The sequence below is a fragment of the Triplophysa rosa genome, linkage group LG15 (assembly GCF_024868665.1).
Source record: "Triplophysa rosa linkage group LG15, Trosa_1v2, whole genome shotgun sequence".
NCBI lineage: Eukaryota > Metazoa > Chordata > Actinopteri > Cypriniformes > Nemacheilidae > Triplophysa > Triplophysa rosa.
The window spans coordinates 24,830,297-24,840,772 of NC_079904.1; the positions used below are offsets into that span (position 1 = coordinate 24,830,297).

The following is a 10,476-nucleotide window of genomic DNA, read 5'->3' on the forward strand; positions in this document are numbered from 1 at the left end:
ACTGACTTTTTTTATTATGTGAAGCAATTCGACAAAAAAAGTGAATGGAAAGGTGTGGCTGCACCTGTAAATTAAAAATCTAAATGATTCCAGCTGATGTTTGTATGTAAATGTGAAGATGATGTGCACATGTCATCACTGAAACAAACGTGCATGTGTGTCAGATCTGCCCATGCAGTTGAATCTTGGAATATTCGAGTACAATGGGAAATGTGGCTATCGACTGAAGCCGGAATTTATTCGAAGGGTGGATAAACACTTTGATCCGTTCACACAGAGAACAGTGGATGGGATTGTAGCTCACACACTGTCTGTGAAGGTCAGTAAGGATCTCCCATCTGCAGCAAACACACTTGTTAGCTTTGCTGAAACTGATGTTGAGTTTGACTGATATTTCACCCCAAAATCTTATTTTTATATTATATCCTATTTTATATTAAATATTTAGACAAACTGTCACGGCCCTTTACCTGGAATTGGTAAATAATGTGATTGCCTTGAATAAATGGGATGGCCAGTTGTTTTTGTGACATACGTATTAGTGAAGTTTCACAACATTATAGTCTCGTAAGCTTATCTTGCGCTAGATCTGATTTGAGGTGATCAGTCCAAACACAATAACAGAAAGAGACCTGAGGCTGTCAGCAGCATCTTTTATAGCATGTTTCATTTTGAATATCAAGATAAAAAAATGCCTCAAGCTTTCTGATGGGAAACTTCTATATGAATGATCCCACAACATAAAGTTAAAGATTGTCTATACATGTATGTGTGTGTCTTTACCAGATTATATCCGGTCAGTTTCTGTCTGATAAGAGAGTTGGTATCTATGCAGAGGTGGAGATGTATGGTCTGCCAGTGGACACCAAGCGAAAAGCCTTTAAGACAAAGACATCGCAGGGCAATGCAGTTAACCCCGTATGGGATGAAGATCCAGTAGTCTTCAAAAGAGTATGTCCACATTATGGATGCATTATACTGCCCTGCAAAGTGTGAAAGTGAGAAAATTGACTTGAAATATTTGTAATTGTTGTTTTCACATTGGCTTTTTGGAGTTACAACCCAGTATTTTGTGACTCAAGATATTAATCGACATGATAAAGGAGGCCTTGAATATCCCACAAATATCAATTACTCATTTTCCACCAAAAAGGAAGTTACTGCCTTTTGCCTTTGTAGGGCAGTATACAGTACACTGTATTTTGTTTATCCCCTCGGCCAGGGACGTGCACGGGGGTGTGACTCTGACATGAATTTTACATAATAATGAAATTAAATAAGAAAATGAAATGATGTTATGAAAATTATACTTATTTTTCTAGAGGAGTTCCCTATTTTCTCGTTTGAGCACCTGCCCCAGAAATGACTGTGCACGGCCCTGCCCACGACTGGCCAACAGAAGCAAGAATATGAGCATTACATGATTATATATTATGGACCATACAAGTCTTGATGTTTGGTTATATTTATGGATTTTAATCATAAATGCACTCGCTGCCATGCACAAATGACGTGACAGCGAGTGACTTTTCACGCGATGCTTTGAAGAGCTGTACTCTGTGTTTTAGGTCATACTTCCAACACTGGCATCATTACGAATAGCCGTGTACGAAGATAACGGAAAGTTTATTGGCCATCGCATCATTCCAGTGTGCGCCATCCGACCTGGCGAGTACAAAATGCCAAACACAGCTCAGGAGTACAGAGTGTAGAAATGAATGAAGGATTGACAGATGACAGAGTGTGTAGATGTGAATGATTGACAGATGACAGAGCGTGTAGATGTGAATGATTGACAGATGACAGAGCGTGTAGATGTGAATGATTGACAGATGACAGAGCGTTTAGAACTGAATGATTGACAGATGACAGAGCGTGTGTCTCTGTTGTAGGTTATCACTACATCAGCCTGAAGAATGAGAGGAATCAAACTCTTACATTGTCTTCTGTCTTCATCTACACTGAAGTCAAAGATTATGTCCCAGACACCTTTGCAGGTACATGATGTTGGTGATACCTGTCTTGTCTGTATTATGTTTTAGGCATAAAGCTTCTTGATGATTTGTGGTAAGAGCCTTCAGATGAAATGACATTGATTTTGGTTTTTTGAAATGCTTTAAATTTGACACGGTTGTCTGAAATTCAATCACCTCTCTATTTAAAAATTCCAGCAAGAATTTGAGATCTGGCATTTATTTTGACTCTTGGCATCATAAAATAAAACAGTATGATTCTAAACCTCAGACCATTCATTTAACTGTTACAATTATGAATGCACCTTGTCTTCTGAAAAATCTGCAATTGTACCATCATCTACATTTTTAATATTTTCCCTGTTTTCTCTTACTTCTTTTATTTCTTTGTGCTCTTACTTTCTGTACTAGTGTGAAGCTCCATTGTAACAAATCAAAATGAGTGTGAAATGCATTACAGAAATACATGTACATGATGATTTAAAACATAATTAATCAAAACCTTTTCATAGTTGACCAATCTGACAAGAATCACAGTTACATTCTAAATGTATTGAGTATATTAGAATTGTCATCCACTTTTTTTTGGATGACATTAATGTTTAACTTTTAATGTCAGCGAGTGTAGAATCTTCTGCAGAAGGTCAGATGTTTATTTCACAGTCAGGGTTCACTCTGGACAGATGGATTCATTCCTTTAACAAATCAGACTTCTATATGTAAATAAGGTGTGTTCTGATTGGGTGTTGTTCTCATGGTCAGGTTGTTGATATGTACATGTTCTTGTTTATCATCATGATGTTTTAATAGATGTAATCGAGGCCCTGTCCAATCCCATCCTGTATGTCAGTCTCATGGAACAGAGAGCCAATCAGCTGGCAGCTCTAACACAAGAGGAGGGAGCACACGAGACAGACGGTGAAGAGGTGTGTGTGTGTGTGTGTGTGTGTGTGTGTGTGTGTGTGTGTGTGTGTGTGTGTGTGTGTGTGTGTGTGTGTGTGTGTGTGTGTGTGTGTGTGGGTGTGTGTGTGTGTGTGTGTGTGTGTGCGTGTGTGTGCGTGTGCGTGTGCGTGTGCGTGTGCGTGTGCGTGTGCGTGGAAAACGGTTCAGGTCTTTTATATGCACAGAGAGAGCGTTAGAAAGCACCAGCACTGCAAATACTGGCACTAAATTATTTCTTATTTTTTCACACAGTATGTGTAGTATTAACACGATTACAATCATCACCATTATTGTCAATAAAAACGCAAATATTTGGCACCTGGCAACGCTGCGCTGATCGGATGACATGGCCTCATGGGAAATCTCGCTCGCTCGCTCTCTGCTGAGATCATAAATCCACAGTGTTGACTTGTTTTTGTTTAGTCATGTTGAGGTTGGGTTATCAACGATACGTTTACACACTGTGGACAGCAGTGCAGGTATGAACCAAGGCTTTTATTTTCAGCGTCTGTCATTGTTCTACTGTTTGTGAGCAGTTAAATATGTTTTTACATCTTAAATGATGAATCCAGCTGAAGATTCTTTATTACCTTGACATGAAAGAGTAAGAGAAGTATTGACAGTCTGAGGATGATATGGGTTTAATCTATGGCTCCTGGCCAATACTTGTTTGTCTTTATAGACTGTAGATGTTTGACATCGTGGCTTGTGTTGGGTGCAGGCATACGATACAGGAGAGAGTTTCTCAGAGAATAAAAGTGAATGTAAACCAGCGGCTGAAAACGGTCTGAACCACAACAACATGTCGCCCAAATCCTCAGCGAGCAGTCAGCAAACTCCATCAGCAGGTATCTCGGTGCGCTTCATAGTGCACTACACAGGGTTTAGTGTACCATACCAGCTGCATTGTTTCTCTTTGTTTTAGGCTCTGTTAAACCAGCTGTGAAGTCTGAGGATATTGTGCAAAGTGTTTTAACAGGTACCACATCTCATGAGTCTCACATGTGTCTTTAAATAGCAGTGACATTTTAGGTCCCCATTGAGGAAACTGAAAGGAAATACTGAAATTTGACTGTAAGAGTTAGCTGTAGGGTTAAAATATACAGTATAGAAGTCATTATCTACATTCATAAGGTGCTCTTATACAAAGCGACTTCAAAGCCTCAAAATTTCCATAATGTCTGTGTAAAGTTACAATAAGGAAATCAGCTTATACTGTAAATCAAACTAAATGATGTTCATTTGAAGATGTAAACATGCAGAAAGGTTTATGTGATGGTTTGGGTTTGAAGTAGAGTGAGGATTAGAGGATACAATATATAGTTTGTCTAAAAATCATCATGCCTATGTCTGTAAAACATGGAAACCCAATATGTGTGTGTGTGTGTGTGTGTGTGTGTGTGTGTGTGTGTGTGTGTGCGCGTGCGCGTGCGCGTGCGTGTGCGTGTGTGTGTGTGTGTGTGTGTGTGTGTGTGTGTGTAACAGAGGTGGACACTTTGACTCTTGAGCAGTTGAAACAGCAGAAGTGTTACATGAAAGAGCAGAAGAAACTTTATAAAGATTTAAAGGATCTGATGAAGAAACACAGCAGAAGAACTGCCGAACTGATGAAAGAACACGAGAGCAGACAGAAGCAGCTGCACAATGAATTTCTGCGACGCACATCAGCACTTCAGAAAAGCACCAGACGAGCTGGTAAGAACAGGTGAGAACATCTCTGCTCGCACCACAAGCTCTCACTGACACATTAACGCTCAAGCGTGTTGTGTTTTCATTTACAATTTTTCTTCTTCTAGTTGAAAGTCTTTTCCCATCCTGATAGCAGCCAATAATTATAGTTGTCTGAATGTTTATATGCAGATTATCCACATATACTGTATATTAATGTAATGTTCTCTCAGCGTGAATGAGACGTGAGGAGGCGTGGCTCTGAGGGGAGGGCGGGATCATAATGCTACGCTACAGCTTTAAGACTGAAGATTTTCTGTGAAGCGTCTTTCAAACATTGAGGATTGCACAGAGCGTGATGCAAATACCAATTAGTTGCCATTTGTTTGAAGTGATGTGAATAAGCTTTAATGTGTGTGTGTGCAGGTCTCTGGAGCAGCAGTTATTAACTCTTGATGAAGAGAAAACTCACAGACTGACAGAACTGAAGGCCATGCAGCAGCAGGAGCTTCTGACGCTCAGACAAGAACAATATTACAGCGAGAAATATCTGAAACGAGAACACATCCGACTGGTAACTGCTCACACCAACATCAGCTCAGTGTCTCACTTGCTGCTTTCTTTATTTACACTCATCCGTAGCCCGCGCTTCACCTAAACCACAAGCTCGCATCTGATTGGCCGAAGTGACGTTATTTATCCCAAGTGTTTATGAGATATCAGGCGTGAGGGTGAGCTCAGCGCTGACGTGTGCAGAATCGTTCTTCACGTGATCTGCTCAAATGAAGCGGGAGTTCATCTCATCATGTTAATGAGAGACGAGCGGATGAGAGTTCGCTGAATTAGATAAGCTGAGAGAAATGCTCGCTCAAGCGCAGATAAATCTCAGCAAAATCTGGAACATCGATTGACGTTTGTGTTGGTCGTGAACGGTACAGTACGCTCTGGCAGATCTTCTATAAGACAAGCTCAACGGTCGTAGCCAGCAATGACACCATCATAAAACATCATGCAGGAAACGTACCAGTTTAAAAATAAAATGGCACCATTTCTTTTTTGTTTTTATTGACCAACACAGGCAGCGCTATACACAGTGACGTGTTTCTGTTTTTCATGCTTACGAACTAACATTCACAAATCTAGTGTTTGTGTTTCTCTCTGTAGCTGGTGGAGAAACTAATGGCCTTTGCAGATGAGAGTCACAACAACCAGCTGAAGAAAGTGAAAGATCTGTGTGAAAAGTGAGCATCGCTCGCACCTTCACTAAAAACACATTCACACGCTCTTGACATCACATTAACGATGCATGAATTGCACATGTCTAGAGAAAATAAAGAGCTGAAGAAAAAGATGAACGACAGACGACAAGACATGCTTCATGAGAAATCTCTCACCGCTGAGTATGTGATTTATACACACACCTCTCGTGCTTTTCATTTCTCTTTTTGTTTTTCATGTCTGAAGTGTCTGGTTGTGTTTTCCAGAGAAAAGGTGGAGATGAGAAGATCTCATGTGAATGAGGTGGTACAGTCTATCAGACGGGTACGTTTTCTAAAAAAACAACAAAAACAGAATCAGAATTTTAAAAATAAGCCGTTTGTACTGAATGTGCTTGTTCTTCAGCTGGAAGACGCACAAACTAAAAGACAAGAGCAACTTCAAGAGAGACATAAAGATATTCGACAGCAAATCCTGGATGAGAAGCCGAAGGTACTGCAGAATTCTTTACAATATCTAAAACACGACACACACACACACACATATATATACTGCCGTGGAAAAAATGATTTCATCAGTTTTTATGAATTTGCTATTTCTACAGTAGGTATGTGTTCTAAATAAAATGAAATTTCAAATGTTTTTTGATGTGCAGAAAATTGAAATGGGACAGACTTTTGATTAAAGACATAAGTTGACATTTCTTCCACAGCTGTATATCACATATTTAACTGTCTCACACACGCACACACACACACACACACATGTCTGGTTTACTATCTCCATGGGGACAGTCCATAGGCGTAATGTTTTTTATACTGTAGAAACAGTATATTCTACCCCCTACCCCTAACCCAACCCCTAAACCTAAAGATCATAGAACACTTTTTGCATTTTTAGTTTTTTAAAAAATATTGTTCTGTACAATTTATTAGCTTTTGTGCCCATGAGGACCTCAATTTTGGTCCCCACAGTGACACGAGTCCCCATGTGTTGGTGTGCGTTCAGGTGTAGGTCCCCACCGGGATATACAAACATGAACGCACACGCACACACACACACACACACACACACACGCACACACACGCACACACACACACAGAGTGTGTTTGTGTCCTCACTCTGTGTTATTTTAGCAGGAAGACTCACAGGAGTTTGATGGTAAGTGTGATTCCACTCAACACAAACATTCAGGATAACCGCTGTGTCATGTGCATCAAACCGTGACCGTCCTGTAAATCATGCACCGCAACTTTGAAATTATAGAACCCATGTACAACTTCTTTCATGTGCATCTTTTACAATGCAGTGAATGCAGTGGTGTAGTCTGTGTGATACGCAGGTGTACGCTGTTATACCCAATAGAAAAAATCAAGGATTTCTGTATACCCACTTAAAAAAGCGTGGGGATACGTAACAACGTACTGACTTTTGGACCATTGGTGCAACCGACCGGGAGATATGAAACAAAAGGAGATCATGAAAGGCAAAGGCAAAACTAGGCTAAAAATCTAGTTCTTAGTGACGAGCATCAGAGTTTGATTTTGAACTATTTATTTCAATATGATTTACTGTAAATCTTTGACATGGCCTTAGTCAGTCAAAACTAAATCAAAATCTAAAGATTATACTTTCACAGGATATTCTTTACATTATGTTGGTTGCCCTGCTGAAAAAATAACAGAACCCTGCCCAAAACACAAGAGATGCAGATGGGAATCAATAGACCCATTAATGCCAAAGACATTTTTAAACTTATAATAGTATTTTTATGGAAACCACTAGAATTTATGTAATAGTATTTTTAGCAGGGTGGGTTTATGTAGAAATAGTACATCACAAATAAATGACTTTATAGCTGGGTTTACACATGGATCACAAATGTGCATTAAAAATTGCCAGCTGATCAAACCTGTGCTTTAGGGATTGTATACATACAGTATACCATCTAAGGCTAATAAAGACTCTTAACTGACTGATTTAGACAGTGATTAACAAAACCAGCAAGTCACAGCTGTCATTGGTTATTGAAATCTTGCTTTTCGAAACGCTCTTGATGACATATAGAGGCATACTCTATGCATTCGTGAGTGTGGTGGTGCTCGAGGGTTGTCGATCTGGGACGGATGAGTAGGCTGGGGGATCATAGTATACTCACTACTAAAAACTAGATTACACCACTGAGTGAATGTGAAGTTAGTGAGATTTCAGGACAGTTGCTGTCTCATACAGCTGTGACGCTTGCTTTCCATCATCTGCAGACACATGTGCATGTGCTTTATCATTCTAAATAAGAACAAGAATAAAAATGTCACATCATAACAAGAGAAATGTTAAGAGCAGCATACAGACAGACAGAGAATATCTGCGCTCTGAAGAGTTTGTATAGCATTATAACAACGGATCCTTCCAGGGGTGTTTTATTTTGCTTCTGGTGTCTCAGTTTGTTCTTGCTCTGCAGATTTTTGTACTCTAACAGCACATGTTCAGTCATTTACTCACACCTACAGTTCAGTAACACTAGAGGGCGTGAGAACACAGAAAGTCATGTGCTTTATATTTCATTGTCTTGTTTGTTTGTTTTGTCAGAAAAGAATGATTAATACCCTTACTAATATAAGCATTTGTTGACAAGTTGTTTCACTTGTTTTATTCATAACCTATTGGTGAAATGTTTTGATTAATACTTAATACTACAATAAATGTTTTATAAATGCTGATATGAACATAATTCAGTCATAAGTGATTTCTTGCACAATAGGATATAGGAATAACCTGAATTTTAAGAATGTTTTTATTCTTCTACTATTGTTTTGTTTTGGTTAATTTACAGTAAGTGTTTTTACAGAAACTAATGACCATGAAACACATCTGAGCTTCACAGTCACATCATGAGTTTATTTGTTCAGACCTCTTGTGGCGTCAGCATCATTTTTTTATGTTCGGATCAGGCAGTAATGGTCAGCTATGAGTATCTGTGGACAAAAGAGATCATGTCTGGTTTAGCTGCTGTTCTGGAAGGTGTTGGTGGTCTGTGTACTTGTTTCTGTGTGTGTGTGTGTCTGTGTGTGTTCATGTTTGTATATCCCGGTGGGGACCTAAACCTGAATACACACCAACACATGGGGACTCGTGTCACCGTGGGGACCAAAATTGAGGTCCGCAGGGGCAAAAAAGCTAATAAATTGTACAGAACAATATTTTTTACAAATCTAAAAATGCAAAAAGTGTTCTATGATCTTTAGGTTTAGGGATAGGGTTAGGGATAGGGGATAGAATATACAGTTTGTACAGTATAAAAACATTACGCCTATGGACTGTCCCCACGGGGATAGTCAACCAAAGCCTGTGTGTGTGTGTGTGTGTGTGTGTGTGTGTGTGTGTGTGTGCGTGTGTGTGCGCGCGTGTGTGTGCGCGTGTGTGTGTGTGTGTGTGTGTGCGCGCGCGTGCGTGCGTGCACGTGCGTGTGTGTGTGTGTTTGACAGTAAAGCATTGTTTAGAAGTTGACATCTGAAGTCGACATGTCTCACACACACATGCAGGATTTATTCCAGGTCATCAGTGATTTCTGATTTCTTCATATTCACACATATGTTAAAGGGATAGTTCTCCCAAAAATGAAAATTCTGTCATCATTTACTCACCCTCAGATTGTTCTAAACCTTTATAAATGTCCTTGTTCTGTTGAACATAAAGGAAGATATTTGTAAGAATGTCAGTAATGAAACAGATTTCCTCCCTCATTTACTGCCATAGTAGGAAAAATAAATACCACATGAGTCAACGGGGGATGAGATTTGTTTGGTTACTAACATTCTTATAAATATCTTCCTTTATGTTCAGCAGAACAAAGACATTTCCACAGGTTTGGAACAATCTGAGGGTGAGTAAACGCTGACAGAATTTTCGTTTTGAGGTGAACTGTCCCATTAAATGAGTTAAACGAGTCATTTCATCAGCAGAAGCAACAGATTGGTTGGATTGGTCAGCCCAGGTCAGTGTGTCTCTTATGTTTATAACATTTTAAACAGGCGTCTGTGTTTCTTATGTTGCGATGTGTTTGTTGTGAGATTTTGTTTGTGTACACAGAATGTTAGAATCTATTTTAAAGCACATCGATGTCGAATGTAGGATCCCCTCTCCCCCCAGGCTGCAGGCCGCGCAGTAAATGGTCGTATGACTTTACAAACAGGAGCAGTGTGCCGTCGCCATGGCAACACTCATCCTCCTACCCTTTAACCCCATGACGACCAGCACAGGACAAACGGCGTGCAGAACGCTTTCTTCTGTGCTGCAGTGGCGAGTAGTCTGAGAAAACCCCAGTTTGTCTTCTCAGTGAAGAGAATGTAGAGGAGGAGATCACATGAAAGAACGAAAGAACTCCAGATCACATCACACGATCATTTCTAGATTTCACTGTAAACAACACTGTGGTATATTTGTGTTGCGGGAATAAAGGCTGATGCGCTGCAGACCTCATGTCAGGTGCAACAACTCCAGCGCTTTTCCTCCGTCTGATGTTAGCTGCTCTTCATTAATAATTCACACCAAACCCGCTGATTCTCACCAGAGGAAAGATTGTCACTCGATTAACAAACACCGCCGTCTTTATGTTTGCTGTGCTTACTGGGGTGTTTTAGGGACGGTTAGGGTATTGTGGTTGGGTTTGAGAAAT

The 10,476-nt window shown here is 39.9% G+C and overlaps 1 protein-coding gene across 4 annotated transcripts in view; it reads left to right on the plus strand.

Annotated features, from left to right (window-relative positions):
• The window catches only part of LOC130565581 (1-phosphatidylinositol 4,5-bisphosphate phosphodiesterase beta-1-like), a 52,820-nt gene extending 43,392 nt beyond the window's left edge, over window positions 1-9,428 (plus strand). For 2 of the 4 annotated variants that reach the window (XM_057352425.1, XM_057352427.1), the window contains 14 exons: window positions 165-319; window positions 787-951; window positions 1,569-1,668; window positions 1,893-1,997; window positions 2,784-2,899; window positions 3,637-3,763; window positions 3,841-3,894; window positions 4,401-4,620; window positions 5,010-5,157; window positions 5,748-5,824; window positions 5,909-5,983; window positions 6,068-6,125; window positions 6,207-6,293; window positions 6,938-9,428. In XM_057352425.1, coding sequence (XP_057208408.1) covers window positions 165-319; window positions 787-951; window positions 1,569-1,668; window positions 1,893-1,997; window positions 2,784-2,899; window positions 3,637-3,763; window positions 3,841-3,894; window positions 4,401-4,620; window positions 5,010-5,157; window positions 5,748-5,824; window positions 5,909-5,983; window positions 6,068-6,125; window positions 6,207-6,293; window positions 6,938-7,000 — 1,550 coding nt within the window. In that variant the 3' untranslated portion in view covers window positions 7,001-9,428. The remainder of the gene's footprint in view (window positions 1-164; window positions 320-786; window positions 952-1,568; window positions 1,669-1,892; window positions 1,998-2,783; window positions 2,900-3,636; window positions 3,764-3,840; window positions 3,895-4,400; window positions 4,621-5,009; window positions 5,158-5,747; window positions 5,825-5,908; window positions 5,984-6,067; window positions 6,126-6,206; window positions 6,294-6,937) is intronic. The other 2 variants (XM_057352423.1, XM_057352424.1) reach the window with 2 other exon arrangements.
• The last annotated feature ends 1,048 nt before the right edge of the window (window positions 9,429-10,476 follow it).